General features: G+C 38.1%; 1 protein-coding gene across 3 annotated transcripts in view; it reads left to right on the top strand.

The window, feature by feature from the left end:
• PPP2R3A (protein phosphatase 2 regulatory subunit B''alpha) overlaps window positions 1-19,224 on the top strand; it is a 166,360-nt gene that overhangs the window by 12,826 nt on the left and 134,310 nt on the right. For 2 of the 3 annotated variants that reach the window (XM_053903791.1, XM_053903790.1), the window contains exon 2: window positions 18,384-18,650. In XM_053903791.1, the coding sequence (XP_053759766.1) occupies window positions 18,384-18,650 (267 nt within the window). Of the gene's footprint in view, window positions 1-14,328; window positions 14,796-18,383; window positions 18,651-19,224 lie in introns of those variants that run through there. The other variant, XM_019437213.2, reaches the window with a different exon arrangement.

Raw genomic sequence — 19,224 nt, 5'->3', positions numbered from 1 at the left:
GAGAGGGAGACACAGAATCTGAAGCGTGCTCCAGGCTCTGTGCTGACAGAGCCCGATGTGGGAGTCAAACTCCCACACCACGAGATCATGACCTGAGCTGAAGTCAGACACTTGACCAAGCCACCCAGGTGCCCCTCAATTTGGCCAACTTCTGACCATAGAACTACTTAAAAAATCTTTTCAAATATCTTATCAGGTTTCATCTGGGACAAACAGTAAATATTTCTGGCTGTACTAAACAACCCCTTGGATGCAAGACACATCCCCGAGAGGGTGCAAAAGATAGTACCCTCCCAAGATCCAGAGCCACTTCCAAAGATAACCAAAAGAAAGACAGTTCCCCCTAAGAGCTGGCAGCAGTTGGTAGGACCCTAGCCACAAATGGCGTGCAACCCATATTTTTTACAGCCATTCATTGGGCTTCCAATCTGACGATTGACCTGCCTGCATACACAATAACAGATAACCTCTGTGTGCAAGGCAGGCAGAAAGCTAAGCCAAGTTCTGAAGACAACAAGACAAGAAGGAAATAGCTGTCCCTGGGAGAGAAGGGATCAATAACCAATGGATACCCCAAAACCAAATTCACAAGAGTATGCATTTAGAAAGGAGGGGACAGAGTAAAATTTGACCTTCTTTTCTTAAGCACTACAGAGATCCAGAACTGACTATGGTAAGAATTCTCGCCGTTTGCTGGCTTCTGCCAGTTTTCCTAAGATCTGTCTTATCTGCAGGCTCAGGAGCAAATGGGGTTTAAAGTTGAGTGTAGTCCTAGTATCTACTAGAATTTGGCAAGTTTTTTCTTTAATTTTAGTTTCCCCTTAGAGGCTTAAGGGAATAATTGGTGGCAGTTTACCAGAGGATCCCTCAGAGTCCCATTAACTCTGGGAGGGGCCTATATGGGAATTCTCTTTCAGCAGCAGATATGGAGGGCATTTGAATTGGTGTGGAAAATTTGACAAGACCTCTGAAAACTGTCTTTTTTCCCATTCCCATTGATTGCAAATGAGACATCAATTTCTGGGCCACTGTTTTCATGATGGATCCCTATAAGGATATAATGGGAGAGGCCCAAAGTTTTAGGTTTCTGGCCTTGGATCCATTGCAGTTTTAAGGACACTGATTTGGGGGACTTTTGTTTACCCTCTTATATTCTCTCCAGAGTGCAAAGACCATCCAGACACAGGAATACCAGAAAGTTTTCAAATAAAGGATAGAGGGGAGCAGTAGGAGTTACTTCAGTATTCTAGTCTTTAGGAACTTCTCGTGTCTTTAATTTTTCGTTAGCCTTTTGCAGTGAACCTTTCGGTGGAGCTGTTTTGGAATTCTGAAGTCTTTTGGAGGCTCTCACTTGAAATAGGTATCCCCTTCTGTTTGTTTGATTTGAGAACCCTTGTTTTTAAGTGAACTTCTTAAATGAATGATTGTCTAATTGGAATGCCTCCCATAATGGCCAGTGTAATTCTAGGTTGTCTTTGTAAGATGTTGCCATTTTTGTAAATACCTGCAGCTTCTAGGATCACAGTTCTTAGACATAAAATAAGCAGGTGTGTTGAAAGGTTGCATGCTTAATTCTTTGAAACTTGAGGATCCCATTTATTTCGCTAATCTTGGGTCTCTTGGTGCCAAATTAGTACCTAAGAGGGATGTGCTGCTGGATTGGGTACTTTTTGGTGTTTTACAGTATACCTTGTTGCACAGTTTTCTTGAGGTTGGCAGGTGACCTAATGTCAATCTAACCTTTGCCATGACCAACTTCTCCTAGCACAAGAGTCTTAGAGTTAAGTGATGGGTGCTCTAACAGGTTTTAAGTGCTTGCCCTGTGCCCACCAGTTTTGTGGGTTTAGTTTCTGAGATTCGCATTAGCAGTAGATTGAGTGTTCCTTTCCCCAGAAGATCTCTTCATATTGGTGGACACCCTGATGACTTTTAATGGTCTGACTTGTGTCTACTTAGATTTTTATTTTGATGATCAAAACAGTTAGAATTTCTTCTCTTATTTTCCCAAGTCCCCCAGCAGCTTATGCTGTGAACTTGCCTCGAAGCTTTGTGAGTCCCCTAACAGCTGCCACCCATTGTGGACTCCTAATATAACTACCCCAAAACCTTTCCAGAAACAATATAAACTTATATACTTTTTAAATAAAGTTTGTTTGGACCAGAGAGATGGACACAAGGGAGTGGAGCTCAAATCTGAGTGACTTACCCTAGCTCACAGTAATGATGAGAGAAACCATAAACTCAAAGTTCAGCAGGTGCCTTGCCAGTATGACTTGTGCCATAGACAGGTAGCAGTCAACTTCAGATCTCATTCCTTGTCACCAAAAACTGTTAAAAAATTATTAAAGAAGATGATTTAGGTAATACAAACAAACTTACACACTTTGTGAAGTGGACAGTCTCCTTTTGGAGAACTGCAAAATGGGACATAAGGCAAAAAGCTTTTTATAGAATAAAGAACAAGGAAGAGGCAAGTAGAAAACATCTGATTGACTGGGGCCACATAGTCAATTTGTCTGGGGTGAGGAGGCCCAGAGGTGGCTTAGCTTTGGAGGAATGGCAGTGTGAATATACTGTGTTTCTGGTCAAACAGAGCATTTACAGGGGTATGTTATCTAAGTTTTAGTTTGCTTACGTGCACCCAGACAGGAGTGGCTCTGTCTTCGGCCATAAATTTATTTCAACATAGTTAATACAGAATTGATATGCAAAATGGAGGTTGCTAAAATACTTTAAAATGCTAAAAATAGCATAAGTATGTACAGCACACAGTAGGAGATAAAAATGAATTAGACAGGACAAGCCTTTGTGGAGCCCACAATCTAATAGGGGAGGTGAGCTATTTACTGTGAGGCAAAGTAGAAAGAATAGATTACATAAGAGACAAATGAAGTACTATAGGAACTCCCAGGAGGGAGAGATACATCCCACTTGGGGAATTCAAGGAAGTTTCCCTGGAGGAGATTGGATTTGGATATGAATACCTTACTCTTATTCAACTAATTTACTTAATTACTTACTAATTTACCTAGTTCTTGGTGTATTACAGTGTCCATGATACTAAGATTAGAGTTTTATTTCTCATAGTGACTTAGACCGGTTCCATTCTATTCCATTCCATTCTAAGATATCAAAACGTACCTTAATCCTTTCCATCTGTATTACATGTGTAAGCATTTGGTCTCAGGGAAGACTAGATGGGTAAATCATGAAGCCATTATTTCTGTCAAACCTAAGCTCTGTAGTAGCCTAATCTTGATCAAGGGTGACCAAAATTGGTTTATCAAAACTTCCTTCTGAGAGAGTATGAAGGGAAATATCAGGTTGGTCTGCTTATATTATTTTGAATTCCCAGTTAGTAGAGTCCACACTAATAAGATAAAGGGTAAGAGGGTGGGACCTGTTTCCTATCAGCTTTCCAGAGTTTTAGAGTCAGAATTTAAGCAAGTAATCTATCTGACAATTCATACATTGCCTTCTCTTTTTCCACTTCAGCCTCCAAAAATGTGATCTCCAGCTCCCAAATGTACACCTAATAAAAATTGAATATTAAAATAGGAATTTTCAGAGAGATTTGAGATTTGTGATTCCCCCTCAGGTTTTTGTGTTTGAGCCACTAGCTTCTGTTTGCCTTTATTTAGCAAATAGTAGCATTAAATAACTATTTGTTGAATGAATAAATAAGTGAATGAATAATCAAATTGAATTATTGCTTGCCTGCTTTGCCTCCTCAAAAGGACACTGCCCTCTTGCCTGAATGCCAGCTCTTTCTCTGTCCTTTGATTCCCAAGGAGGGATGCAAGAGGACCTGAGGTCAGGTCCTAGTATCGTCCTAGGACACGAGGACAGTACCTCAGCAAGGCTCAATATCTCATTCAGCCTCTGGCCTCTTTAATTTCTCTAGCTTTTAACACCTAAAAATCTGTAGTGTTTTGGGAAAGGTCCCATCACCTTTCCTGGCAATAGGGGAAAATCCCATAAGAGTATAGGCCATTTCCCTTTACTGCAGGTTAGAAATCTCTTGATTATAGACTGTAGGCATATTGAGGAGAGGGTGCTTTCTTGTTCACCATTGCACCACCAGGCTCTATTGTAGAACCTCCATACTAGCTGTTTAAATTCCAAAAGTTTATCCTTGCTCTTTAAGCAATACTTACACGTCTCATTGTCCTTTTCCCATTCTTATTTCCCATTCCCGTCTTCTTCTCCCTGAATTTAGGTTGGGGAATAATTTTTCAGACCATTTCGTTTATCAGTACGAGTGGGTTTTTTTGTTGTTGGTTTGTTTCGTTTTTGTTGGGATGCCCAAGAAGGTCAGAGAAAGTTGGGCAGGATTTGTGCTGTTACTAGAACTCTGCTCTCTTCTGACCCTCATCAGGAATTTGTGTCTGAGATATCGTTCCGAAAGAATTAAAGGGCCTTGCTAGGGTAATGATCTAACATTTTGGTTTTCTCAAAGTTTAGATATTGTGTAATTTTGTATATATATTTAAATGCATAATAATTATGAAAATAAACTTAAAAATATAGCAAAGCTCACTTTGGGAACCTTACTGAAAGTTTATTCTGGAGCATTTAGAATAAATGCTTCCCTCTCTTTACTTTCCAGGTTGATATCCATGCCTCCATTGAGATTAACCAGTCCTATCGTTGAGGGAAAATGTGTCTTCTCCCCTAGCTTTATAGGTACTAATGGTTTTCTTTGGTTCAGCGTTTGGATAGAAATAAAAACACTCAGGGGTGCTTGGGTGGCTCAGTCGGTTGAGCGTCCGACTCGGCTCAGGTCATGATCTCACAGTTGGTGAGTTCGAGCCCTGCATCAGTCTCTGTGTTGACAGCTCAGAGCCTGGAGCCTGCTTCAGATTCTGTGTCTCCCTCTCTCTGCCCCTTCCCCGCTCATGCTCTGTCTCTCAAAAATGAATAAACGTTAAAAAAAATTTTTTTAAGAAGAAATAAAAACACTCAGCAATACAGTTGGAAACCATCTTCCCTCCTATTTAATTTAATCACAGTACAGATTAATAAAAGTAATGGGATCTGGCCAGTGGCAAATACGAATTTGCAGAATGAGTTCAACCTGTATTTCCCACTCCACCTTTAGTGGCTTTTGAGGTCAGGTTGTCTTGAATCTCCATTTTTTCTAACTAATCAACATCAGCTGTCTTGGCTATGTCCCCACCTGTATCAAAAAAAAAAAAAAAAATGGTAGATACATATATACTGATGTAGAAAAATGGTCAAGATAAAATAGATGATTAAAAATGTGTAAATTGTAGGGGCACCTGGGTGGCTTAGTCAGTTAAGCATCCCAACCCTTGATCTCAGCTCAGGTCTTGATCTCAGGGTCATGAGTTCAAGCCCTGCTGGAACTTAAAAAAAAGGTAAATTGCAAGACAGATGTATCAGTGTGATCTCTTTTTATTAATATGTTTGCACACAAAAAAGTTGGGAGTAAACGTGCTTCAAATTATGCGTGTTCCCCTAGAATTCTAGTAAAATTTGAGAGTCAGATATCCAGGCGCTCCTGATGAGTGTCGTCCCTCCACAACCTCCACACCACCCTTGGCAGGAGTGAAAAGGAGCTTCCAGGACTCAGCTTGCTCCTGTTAAGCCCTCATGCGTCCCTCACAGGTCTGCCCAACACTCAACAGCTTCACTCCTCTCTAAGACCATCAGGGCTAATCTGATAGGCTCTTCATCCCTGTTTACACCAGTTACCAGAAGAAGTCCAGGAATCCAGATTGTCACTCTCCTCCTCACTCTCTTCTTGTACACCCTCTTTTCTCAGTCCATGTCCAACCCTCCCAGCTCATGAAATCTTTTCCCCATTCCCTCTTGAACTCATTCACTGGCAGAATCTCTTATGCCATCAAACTCTTTCTAAACATTCCCTTTACCTCCTTGTTTTAACTGACATCCATCTCTCCCCAAGGATAGCCATGTGAAATGTTGGTATTTTTTCTTTCCCATTTCACCACCCCTCCATTGGGTCTGGAGGGGCAGTGAATGTTCTTGTCTTTTATTGCTGCTTCTGGACTATTCTTTTTTCTAACTCCCTGAAACTATCCCCTCCAACTTTGAACTAATGTCATCAGACTCACCTCCCCCCCCCCCCTCCTGATTGCAGTCATCTTCTACTCCTAGGACATTTCCCTTATTTCTTGAAGATTTTCTGTCTTGGCTCTATGACACTTTGCAATACTATTTTTGCTGCAATTGTTGTGAGTTTTCAGTAGATAAAGCATCCAATACACACAAGCTTTTCAGTTCCTTGATCTCTCCAGTGAGCTTGTCCTGTCCTTCACCTACTCATTCTCTGCTTCTGTGTTTATGTCAGTGGTTTAAAAAGAATCACTCCCATCAAAGAGCATCAGCATCACATCAAATCTGATGGAAATGCAGATTTTCAGGTCCCAGCCCTAAATTGAAACTCTGAGGTTGGGCCCAACAATTGTGGTTTAACAAGCCCTTCAGGTAATTCTGGTGCATGATCTTGTTTGAGAGCTACTGCCATAGTTCATCATTAAAATCACTCTGCTGAATATACTGTCTACTTCTTTGCCTTACCCTCATTTCATGGTACTCACCTGGGAAACTACAGCTTGGGTTAAGTTGTGTTCTCTATTTTGAGCTTTTATTTGTGCAGCTAACCTTGGCTTGAGAAAAATCACACAATAAAACCGAGTGGTCTTTGCATTAAATTCATGGCCACAAACCTCCAAGAGGCCTTTAGTACTGTCTAGCAGTCCTACTACAACTCCCTAATCCCTCACTTTACCACTCCGTAAATGACTCATACCTTCTCTCTTTTTGAACATCTCTTCTTCCATTCTTGCCCTTAGTTAATGACCTTATTTGCTATTTTACTAAGAAAACTGAAGCAATCAGAGGGGAGAACTTTAGCCAGCTACCTAGCCATATCAGTACCCATATACTCTCTCCCTTTCTTTCTGTTACTATACGTGAATGATCTGAGCACCTATGTAAGACCAACCTCTGTACTTGTGCTATAGGTCCATTCTCTCCTATTAACTGAGGGACTCTCCTCCTTGATTGGTCCTTTTTTTTCCCTCCTGCATTCATCAATTTTTCCCCTTTACTAGGTCTTCCCATAAGCAGATAAACATGCTGCAATTCTCCCATCTTTAAAACAAGACATCTAAAAGGCACTGTGGCATCCAAGAAGCACAGCTCCATCAGCTGTTATATTTGCAATATAATACTCATCACTAGAGTTTTGACCATCAGTGATAGCCTTCTCATTTGACATGTGCGAATTCAGCCTTCACCCAAAATTACTGAGAAGGCTCCCCCTACTCCACCCCACTCTCTCTCTCACACACACACACACACCCCAAAGACACTGGGGCAAGGTATTTTATAGTTCTGTCACTCTGTGTTCATTGACAGGTAACATGGTAGTGTCAGTGGATTGCAGACCTTCTATTCCTTCTAACTTCAGTTTTCTAATACAGGCTAAAATGAATTCTTGTGCTCTATAATAAGCAATCTAATTGAAGTAATTCCTGAAAGAGGGAAAGAAGAAAAGCAGACGAAGGAGGACAGAGAACTCTAGGAACTAGAAATTCTAGTGATCCAAGAATTATTATGCCTAATAATTTTAGACTCTTAATTATCTCTCCTTGCCCCAGATCCTAGAAGAACATCTGCCCCCAAGTATTAGGAATACCAAGAGGCAGAATATTAGATTTGTAGGTTCTTTCTGTTATTAGTCATGAAATATGTTCCTGTCATTTGGAGTCAACTGAAAGAAGACACAAAATGCTTACTAGATCTCCTAGTTTGCTGCATCCTATAAAGTTAAGGCTCAAGGATCAGGCCAGTAGCAAAGATGCCATAGATACTGCCACCAACCTTCTTTCCCCACTTTAGTGTCCATTCTTTAAGATAAAATAACATTACTAACACGAAACAAGCTATTAAACAAGAGAAATCACCAAGTTAGAGCCTAAAGGAGAAGGACATAAAAATTTAAGATTAAGAGTAATTAACTAATTAGCTTATAATCAATTTCTTCTTTTAAAGTTTATTTGCAATGGTATTTTAAACAAAGTCTATGATTCCAAGTTATTACCTCTTTTAACTACTCTGCTAATTAGAGCCAAGTTGAGGAAGTCTTTTTTCAAGATATAATTCACATAGTATAAAATTCACCCTTTTAAAGTGCATAATTCAGTAGGTTTTAATATATTCAGCAAGACTGTGCAACCATCAGCACTAATTCCAGAACATTTTCATCACCCCCCAAAAACCTGTATTCATTAGTAGTTAGTCCTCATTCCCTCCTCCCCTCAGCCCCTGACAGCCACTAATCTACTTTGCGTCTCTCTTGATTTGTCTATTCTGGACATTTCATGTAAATGGAATCTTACGCTATATGCATGGTCTTTTGTATCTGGCTTTTTCACTTAGTATTATGTTTTCAAGGTTCATCATGTAGCATGTGTCAATGCTTCATTCCTTTTAATGGTTAAATAATATTCCATGGTATGAGTATACCACATTTTGTTTATTCCTTCATCAGCTAATGAACATTTAGGTTGTTTTCCACTTTTTTGGCTATTATGAATAACTCTGCTGTGAACATTTATGTACAAGTTTTTGTGTGGACAGAGAAAAAAAGTCTTTTGACTTAGTATTTTAAAATTTTTCAAAACAGTCAGCTAGCTTCCTTTTTTGAATCAGAAGTACCCTCCTGATGAAGCAAAACTTTCTCTTTAATATGTAACTTTTTTTTTTCCTATAGTATCTTCTGAGCAGAATCTTTGGTGTCACTTCACAGTGACTCTGCTGTATTTCTCAACCTTATTCTATTACTCAGCACAACTGAGCTTACTTCCCAGGCTTGTTGTGCTATGTATTTCTGTCACTCAGATTTTCCCAGCTTTGCTGCCTGGTTTACCCCACAGGCCTTCTTCACTCTTGGTTGACGGTATCATCTCAATCTTCATAGCCATGTTCAGCTGAGGCTGGTGAATGACTTTACAACTTTGTTTATAAAATAGAGACTAGACTTATTTTGGCACAACACACTGTATTAACTGTTTAGTAGTTTTATACAAGTCAGAATAAGTGATTTGCTTATTCAGGAAATTGTTCAAATTTGTCACTGTCCTGTTTAATCCACCCATTTTTTTTAAACATCCCTTAGAGCTGATTCTTTCCAGAGAGAGAATTAATATTATATACCACTATTGTCTTCACTAAAAGGGGAAGGGCAGGAATTAGAATTCAGAAAGCTCTAGAAAACCAATCCTGAGTTTCAGATTAAGCGTCAAAGAATGAATTCTACAAAAATGTAATGTGTTGGGTGTCACACACAGTTTTTTCTCCTCTGTCCTTCCCAGTCTCCCCTTCCTTGAGGGCACAGGCTCTTTCAAGACTGACTTCTCAATGCTGTAGGTCCTTTCAGAACATCGTAAGGAAGTACCTTTTCTTGCTTTTCTTAGAAGGCTATTCTTTAAAACAAAACAAAACAAAAAAACCCTTTGCTTTTTAGGGTGTTAGCAGAGGCCAGCCTCTTCCATCTAACCCTGCCAGGGAACTTGTAAAACCCTGTAGCCAGGAACCCACCCCAGCTGGTTCTCCTTGAGAAAGATTTTCATCCGTGCTCAATCACGTTTGCTCTGGGGGAACAAATATAAAGGCAAGAAAGGAACCCCAGCCTAGATGCTGGATTTTGAGGTATCAAGTGATGGATCCCAGTCATCCCCACAAGAGAGTATGAGTCTTTTTCATGCTCTGGTCAAGCTTTCTTAACACAGTGGCCTTGAAGACCCAGGTTGAGCACATTGTCCAGTCAGGACGAACCTTTATCTTCAGACAGGGTATGTTCATGAATAGTCTACAGGTCAAGAAGAGATTCAGGTAACTGTTTAGGAAACACCTACTGTTAGCTAGGTATCTTGTTCGGATGGACTTCATATATGCTGCAGAAGGCAGGAGAAAAGATCTCCTGATTTATTCCAGAAGGACATTGGGAAGACCATTACAGTTGACTCTTTCCATTATAATTGCCCACAGTTCCAACCTTGCTGTGGTTTCAAACTGGATTTGTAAACTACATATTAATAGTTTTCTATTCTTCTTCATTCTGATTAGTCCCTCCAAGGGAAACCTCTCACCCAGAAACACCCAGCCCCATGGATTGTACTTTTCCTATGATCAAGGTAGAGAAGATAGAGTAGATCATAAGCCTTGTTTTGTAGTGAAATTCCTGATACTTGATCATTTCCCAGTAAAGAAGAGGTCACTCTAAAAACCATGTTCTTCGCAACTGTTTTTCGATTATATACTTGTCGAAACTAAGAAGTTTTGAGACTAACACATTCTGAGATCCTTTCTAGGATCAAGCAAGTATACTTCCATACAAACACAAATACTTCATGATAGTCTTTTTCCATCAATAACTCCTTGATACAGACCAGTTCTTTCCTAAGCCCTTTGAAGGGCCTGGTCTTTTCTCCCTCTGATTTCTTTGTAAAGCAGTTGAGTAAATAAAAACAGGAGAGCTCACTTCATCAAAAGATATGGAGAAATGTTTTCTTACTTAAGAGTGTAGCAAAGGGGCACCTGGGTGGCTCAGTTGGTTGAGCATCCAACTTCGGCTTAGGTCATGATCTCACAGTTCATGGGCTCGAGCCCCACATGGGGCTCTGTGCTGACAGTTCAGTGCCTGGAGCCTGCTTTGTATTCTATGTCTCCCTCTCTCTCTGCCCCTGGAGCCTGCTTTGTATTCTATGTCTCCCTCTCTCTCTGCCCCTCCCTTGCTCATTCTCTGTCTCTCTCTCTCAAAAGTAAAGAAACATTAAAAAAATTTAAAACAAGAGGTACCTGGGTGGCTCAGTTGGTTAAGCATCCAACTCTTGGTTTCAGCTCAGGTCATGATCTCATGGTTCGTGAGTTCAAGCCCCACATCGGGCTCTGCACTGACAGCATGGAACCTGCCTGGGATTCTTTCTCTCTCTCTCTGCCCCTCCTCTGCTCTGTCTGTTAAAATAAATAAACTTAAAAAAAATTTTTTTAATTAAAGAAATTTTTAGAAAATGTCGCAGAGCAGGCTTTTAACCACTGTTCTGACTTTGAAACTTCAGAGATTTATGGGAAGTGAATGAAATGAAAATATTTGTTGTCCTTTGCTCCAAACCAGCATTGTACTAGGTATGGTAAGGAAAAGAAGAGACCATTTATTTATTATCTCCATACTCTCAGTACCCAGCAAAGTGTCTGCATATAATAAATGGCTAGAAAAATATTTGTTGAGTGACTATAAAATTGACCTTACCCTCAAGAGTTTATATTCTTTGGAAAATAATTCTCAGATTATAAAATACTGCAATAGAAGCACTTTTTACTTGAACATTATTGGGATTGATAGTTACTCAGTAGAGTATCACACATTTTATGTGTATGTACTATAAAGCATGTATATATTAAACATTTTTTTTAACTCAAAACAATTTATTCACATCTTTTGATAGAGGGCCAAAGCCTTTTCTTTGAGTGTTATGATTGGAAGTTGAAGTTCCATGACATCTTTCTTTAATAAATCACACTCAGTACATTTATTGATTGATTTTCAGCTTCAGCTTCTTTAAAGTGACGAAGGAACTTAAGTTAGTAGTGAAGCAATTCCAATATGGACTCCTTCTCAATTTTAATGATTTTGTTCTTTATCTCACCTTCACCTAATTTTACAGCAAAAAAATTTTAGTAATAGTTTGCCTTTACTGAATCTATAAAACAGTTCAACTTAGAGGTTTTATTTTCAATTTTAGGAATTTTAGAAACAACTTTTTTTTTTACACAGTCACATTTCATTAATTTATGTAACATGTAATTGAATTGAATAATTACTGTAAAAATTACAACCAGTATAAACAAATGGGTACAAGCACAACCAACTCTTAATAAGCATACAACTCAACTACTGCGATAAGATATATGAGAGCATAACAGAAACTGTTAGCCATGAATCAGTGTGTTCCAGGCGTTGGGTTCTTCCTTTTAAAGGAGAAATGGGGGCGCCTGGGTGGCTCAGTAGATTAAGTGTCTGACTTCAGCTCAGGTCATGATCTCATGGTTCCTGAATTTGAGCCCTGCATTGGGCTCTGTGCTGACAGTTTAGAGCCTGGAGCCTGCTTTGGATTCTCTGTCTCTGTCTCTCTGTCTCTCTTTCTGTCCCTCCCCCACTTGTGCTCTGTTTCTCTCTCTCAAAAATAAACATTAAAAATAATAATAATAAAGGAGAAATGGAGATCATTGACTAACCCAAAGAAAAGGTTAAGTGGAGGTCATTTAAGGGTAACGCTATTTCATTAAGAGAATTGTAGTAAGAGGGCTTACATAGTCAGGGAAGCTTTCATGAAATAGGTAAAATTTGAATTGAATTTTGAAGGGTGGTTAGAGTATATATCATTTGAGGAGGAGCATTCTCAGGAAAGGGATGAAAAGCCACCCCTCTAAGGCCACACATTGCTGCTGGGAAGAACAGAGGGAATGTAATTTAAGATGTGGTTATTTGAAAAAGTGTTAAATCATAAGTCCAAGACCTAGTGCCATTCACAACACACTTTTTTTGATGTTTTAATTTGGAGGTAAATAATGAAGGAAAAGATCATTCTAGGCAAGAGTATAAGAGTATAGGAAAAAAAATCAGAGAACACTGGAGAGCTCAGAGTTAACATGTAAGCCCAGTGATAGGAAATGGGGGGAGAAGGAAGGGCCCAAGTTAAAGCATTAGACTAATGATTTCAGTTGTAATCTTCTGTCAGCCATACTATATATTGAAAGCTTTCATGTATGATTTTGTATGAGTGGAGGATTCCCACAGCTTGAAAGAAAAAAATTTGAAAACCACAGGTTTAGACTTTTAAGCCCAATGTACACATTATCGAGTATTGTCAGAATGTCTTGAAAGGAAATCAAGAAAAAAGGTAAGTTGTAGGAAACAGTGGAAATCCAAAGAATTTAATTCCCACTAAATTAGACAAAAGTTCAGGAGAAGACAGTTGTGAGCTCTGTGAGCTATTTTTGGTTTAGGGGGTTATTTGGTGATATTTGGTTTATATTTTCTAGAAATAGAAAGTAAATATTGATTGAATAATGTGATTGAAAATAAATATTGAAGAGGATATTTGAAGATTTATTTGTAAATGACTAAGGCAGATATTTAGTATATAATAAAATAATAGAATATTTTAAAAATTTGCGATTTCTTTAAAGGTCCTTGAAAAAGAATGTCTCACAAATTCAAGACATATGTCATTGCCATTTGATCATTTTTTGTACCTTTATCGTAGCTAGGTTTCACTCACATGTATCTAAAGCTGCTTTCTTATGGCATCCAATTGTTCTACTTTTTAAAAAAATTTTTTTAATGTTTATGAGAGAGAGGAAGAGACAGAGTGTGAGCGTGGGAGGGGCAGAGGGAGAGGGAGACACAGATTCCGAAGCAGGCTCCAGGCTCCAAGCTGTCAGCACAAAGCCCCGTGTGGGGCTTGAACCCCTGAACAGCAAGATCATGACCTGAGCTGAAGTCGGATGCTTAACCGACTGAGCCACTCAGGCGCTCCCACTTTTTTTTTAATGTATATTTCTTTATTTTGAGAGAGAGAAGGAGCCGGGGTTGGGGGGGGGGTTGGGTGGGGAGGAGAGAGAGAGAGAATGAGAATCCCAAACAGGCTCCTCGCTTTCAGCGCAAAGCCCAATGGAGGTCTCAAGTCATGAACCCATGAGATCATGACCTGGGTCAAAATCAAGAGTCAGATGTTTAACTGACCAAGCCAGCCAGGAGCCCTTCAGTTGTTCCACTTTCTTAACCAATACTTTGACAATAAATTTCAAATGTGCCCAGATCCAGAATCACTTCCAAAAAGGTATATTAGATAACTAAGATAGTTTTCTACACACAAGCCAGGAAAAAATGATCTAATTTTAAAATATAAGACCAACAGATCTTTCTGTATTAACATTTCAGGATGGAAGTTTGTTTTTCTCCATATTTTAACTGGATATACCTAGAGGGTTTGGGATATTTGCTTCCCTTCAAATAAGAAATAAAAAACTATTCTTAAAATTATAGATTCAAATTTGAAGTGCAGCTTGTTCTTTTTTCAAAAAATACCAAATAGCAAAACCAAAAAAGCTTTACATGTTCTTTTTCTAATAGTTTGAGGAGAAACTGATTTACATGGATTGACACCTCATATACTCTGAGTTTAAGAAGTTAGCATTATCTGAGAAGTTGCTATTTTTAGGTCCAACTGTAATGTTTCTAACTTTGGTGCTAGAGTAGTGGGTGCTTGCTTCCTTTCCCAGAAGGCTCTGTATTCTCAACATGTGCAGGTCAGTTTGACACAAAGCTATCTACAAGGAGCAACAAGCCCATTGCAGGCGTGTTTCTAACTTGAAAATTATGAGCAGGTATTGGGAGCCACTGGCTATATTTGGGAACCAGCTGCATGTCAGTACAAGCATGGATTGTGGTCCCTGGAGACTGGGAGAGCACAATGCTTGAACTTAATTTCTTTTGGAGATAAGAAGAAAATACCTTTCTACCTGACGAGATTGACAACTTACTAAATCTGACTATCTTCAGAAGTGTGCTGGACAGTTGCTAAGTAAACATCCACTTTTCAAAGATGATGATCAAGGAAACATCTCTACGAAGGGACCCGGATTTAAGGGGAGAGTTAGCTTTCCTGGCAAGGGGCTGTGATTTTGTTCTCCCATCAAGGTTTAAGAAGCGGCTGAAGTCATTTCAGCAGACACAGGTTTGGAACTTAGGTGTTTCTTTTAAACTATTTTTATTACTAATAAAACCACCCAGTGAACTAACTTACAAATAATTTTACAGCTCACTTGATATTAGAGCAAGGAATTAATCTGTGTCCTCTATTCAGCTATTTGCAGAAAGCTATTTGTAGAGAGATTCCAACAGGTTTAAAAATAGACCTTCTGGACCTGAAGTACAGTACTCACATTTTTCTCTTGTAGAGAGGGAATCTAGTTTTAGAGACAATAAATACACCTTAACAAATATTTTACAGTTTACAAATTTTAATAGAAATCTCTTTGAGAAATTAGAATTTCTTGTTGGCACTTTGAATCGATAAACTATGTTTGTATTAACATACTTACATCTGTAATGAATTGTTTTTAAAGTATCAGTCCTGGTTATCTCTTTTTTTTTTTTTTTGAAGGAAGAACTATTTATATATATAGACAGTTGTGTGGGTGTGCTATAATATATGTGGGTAGCAAAGGATGGCAATTAATTTCTGGGTTGTCCTCCCTCAGCACGCTGTGATAGTAAGTCATTTCTGCCTGTGATGACAACTTTGTGGAACCCATGCTTACTTGCTTATACCCATAAGGCCGGTGTTTTACCAAACAACTTGCCTCACCTTGAATACAATACAAATCAAGGGTCATATAAGTGATGGTCACCCAGAATCCAACAAGAAACCATAGTTTTATAGTTATTCTGATCCAGGGTACTTTCAAATTGAGTGAACCATATGAAGTTGCTTTAAAAAAAAAAAAAAGTCAAAAATGGTCAAATATTGGAAATGCTACAATGACATAGTAGTGTAAGGATATCTAAATGATACTATGTTTATAGGCTAAAACTGAAATGTAGAATTGAGATATTTTACCTAGCTAGTTCTATATTAATGCTGTTTCTAAATTTGAATGATACAGTTTAATTCAAAATGAGCAGATGCTAAACTTGCCAGTAAATCTGACAACTTTCGCATTACTGTCTTTTAATCTATAATATTTATAAAGGGTCAGTTTTATTAAACTAAATTATGTGTCTTTCATTTAATTCAGTGGAAAGAAAATTGATAACACATAAAAGTACAAAATAAATGCATTTTTTCTTTTCCCTTTTAAATATTAACATCAATTTTATTAAATATGGGATTAACCTATGAATTGATAAATACTTGCCAATCAGTGAATTGCTTCATGTTAAGAAGTACAGTAAGGAGAAGAAGGTACCTTATATAACTGAATATTTCCCCTTTAAATAAAAACCGTGACAGGTAGCCAGGGTTTGTTCTCAATTGTTACTTATTTCTGTCAAAGTAAAAGTGTAGAGTTAATATAGAAGGTCTTGTTCTAAACCTTCTCCACTAGCATGTGCTCACGAAACAATTGGGCTTCATCCACAGTGGCACCAGTGGTCTTAATCCTATGGTTATAACTTCCCAGGATGTCACACCATGGGAAACATTTTGGGGAAAGAAAAAAAGAATTTTCATGATTGTATACTTGTAGTCTCATAAACCTCTTTGAGCATAGAATAACAGAAAGGGAATGACAGTGATATAAATGACCTATTTATATATAAATGTAAAGCCCCCTGAAGAATTATATGCCTTCTTGTAGAAGTTTAGGAACAGTGTCTACTGTTGTTGACTCCTGGGACTGTGTAATAATATTTACAGATTTAGCATTAAAGCAGAGAGAAATGTTTACTTAGAATAGATTATCAATTTGTTAAATCAGAAGTGGCTTGTAAACTTTAAATTGTTTTACAAATGTAAATGATTATTTTATTTATTATTGAATCTGAAGGATCATGCTAAATTATGTTTAATCTTTTGAGAATCTCATGCTTTGGCCTTATGACTCATTTTCTTAAATAAGGACATATCTATGCCTAGCACTGTTCTGGACCTTTTACCTATGTTACTTCCTGTAATTTCCTGTAATCTTCACAACAACTTCTAAGAAGTAGGGGTTATAATCTGCTTTATTACTAAAATTCTAAAAGGTAAAGTAACTTTCCTGAGGTCACAGAAGCTAAGCATCACTGTTTTCTGTTAAGCTTTTCATATTTCATGAGCCTCACTTCTCTCTGTGCCATTTCTTCCTTGACTTTGCTTTATAGGGGTGACATTCTGATACTGCAGTAAAGTCTTGGTGTGACCAACTGGACTTTAATGTCCCCAGTAGTAGTAATGTATGAGCAGACTCCATTCTATGTATTAGTGTCAGATATTAACCTGAGACGGGCCATGTATGACAAAAGCAGATTAAATCACATATTTGTGTGAATGAAGTTTATCTTCCTCTAATACTCATGCTTTTCAAGGGTAGCCAAGATTTTTATCCTGAATGTAAAGATCATGTTATGAGCCCATATGTCAAAAGGAAATATGATATTCAGATCTACTACTTCAGATAAATCATTATTCAAATTTTAAGAATGGCATTAGCACAATTTAAAGAAAATGAATATTTGAGTAATATTTTGTGTTCATGGTAGTCAACAGTCATGTCCATCTCTCATACTTCATGTAGTATATAACACAATGCCATGCTCATGCGCCTTGATAGATAATTTGGTCAAAATTAAGAGAAGAAATTAAAACTCTGAAAATCTTCATGGAATCTCTTTTGCTTTTTCTGTTAGGAAGCTCAGAACTAAATTTAGTCCTCATTGGTAAAGTAGTCCTCTACCTGAATGTTAGTGTACCTCCCCTCCCCTAAATCATGGATAATCTTAATCTCCTCATTGCCCTCCTCCCTCCCCTACCTCACTTTTATGCTCTCTCCTTTCTCATGTCTCCATATGGCATAACACCTCAAATCCTTTTTGGAAAAAGGAATGATATAAACTATAAGTGAGGTAATAAGCTATGAATGGGGTTTGGCCGTGATGAAATTAATGACCATGATCCTTGCCTCTTAGAGGTTACCAAAAATGAAAGTAATGTGTATCATGGAAAAAAAATGGCATGCCCCAAGGGGCAAGTAAATCAGTCTGGTGGAAGATATCCCGAAACTAAAATGCTTTAATTTTCTTCACAAGACTTTTCTCTGCATCATGAACTGGCAGTGATTTTACCTAGACAAAGTCAAACTAGAGAGAAAAAGGTAAAAGGATACCCCCGACCAATACATTTTAGATTTATGTATTTTGAAAGAACTTATTCTGTCTGCCTGTTGAAGGAGAGGTAGAAATATGAAGAAAGGTGAAGAATAGTCTTCAAAAAGGATTTATTATTTCCTTTTCCAACAGACTAAGAATACAGCTTGAGATTCTTAATGTGTCAACTAACATTACTCTTAAATATCTGGCACATAATTGATGGGAAATGTACTGTAGGATTTTAAAAGCATAAATCTGTGTAAATTCAGGTATTGACAGATAATTAATGTATTTATTTAGTATGGATAGGCATTCCCTAGAAGCACACTTATCATCCTCTACAGTAGAGTGAGCTCTTACTGTCTCTAATTGTGGCTGCTTGTATTTATGCCCAACTTCTTGTTACTGGTGAGGACTTTCAAGAAGTATATGCTGTTTAGAATTTCTGTGTTTCATAATCACATTCTCCTTCCAGATTCAAAATAAACCAGAAAAGAAACCTGGAACACCACTTCCACCTACAGCCACCTTTCCAAGTAGTCCCCGACCTCTCTCCCCTGTTCCTCATGTGAATAATGTTGTGAATGCACCATTGTCCATAAACATTCCACGGTTCTACTTTCCTGAAGGACTCCCAGATGCCTGCAGTAACCATGAACAGACTCTAAGCAAAATTGAAACTGCTTTCATGGATATTGAAGATCAGAAAGCAGACATCTATGAAATGGGAAAAATTGCAAAGGTAATATAACTACTAAATAATGTATAATCTCTCTTTCTCTAGCAATCCCAGTCTTCCTCTCTTCAGTGCCTCTTTGGTCTCCTTTTAAGCATGGCTAGGTTTTTTCCTATGTTGAAAAAATGTATTTGATCCTGATATATCATCTGTGGTCCTATTTCATGGAACTCATAAGTTTGAAAAAATCTTAGTGGTCTTCTAGTCCATCTTCCCATTTAAGATAGGAATTCCACCCATGACATCATTAACACATAAATTCATTCTCTGCTTGAATGCTTTCAGTGACCAGAAGTTCACTATCTTGCCAAACAACCTGTTTCATTATTAAATATCCTTACTTGTTAGAAAATTTTTCCTCGTATTGAATATGAATCTTTTTTCGTTCTTACCCATTAATCATAACTCTTCCCTGAGCCAGGCAAGGAATGATTGGGCCAGCTCAACACTAATTCTACTCAGAAATAAATGGATTTTCCACTAGGAACCAAGTCTTTAATATTTTCCAGTATACCCACCTGCTTCTAATTAAGATCTTAGCCTCTCATGCTAGGACAACTGAATATCTTCAGTAACTGGA

The sequence above is a fragment of the Panthera pardus genome, unplaced genomic scaffold, assembly GCF_024362965.1.
Source record: "Panthera pardus isolate Hobbes unplaced genomic scaffold, ASM2436296v1 HiC_scaffold_16, whole genome shotgun sequence".
In the NCBI taxonomy this organism is placed as follows: domain Eukaryota; kingdom Metazoa; phylum Chordata; class Mammalia; order Carnivora; family Felidae; genus Panthera; species Panthera pardus.
This window is presented reverse-complemented; position numbering and strand designations above follow the sequence as displayed.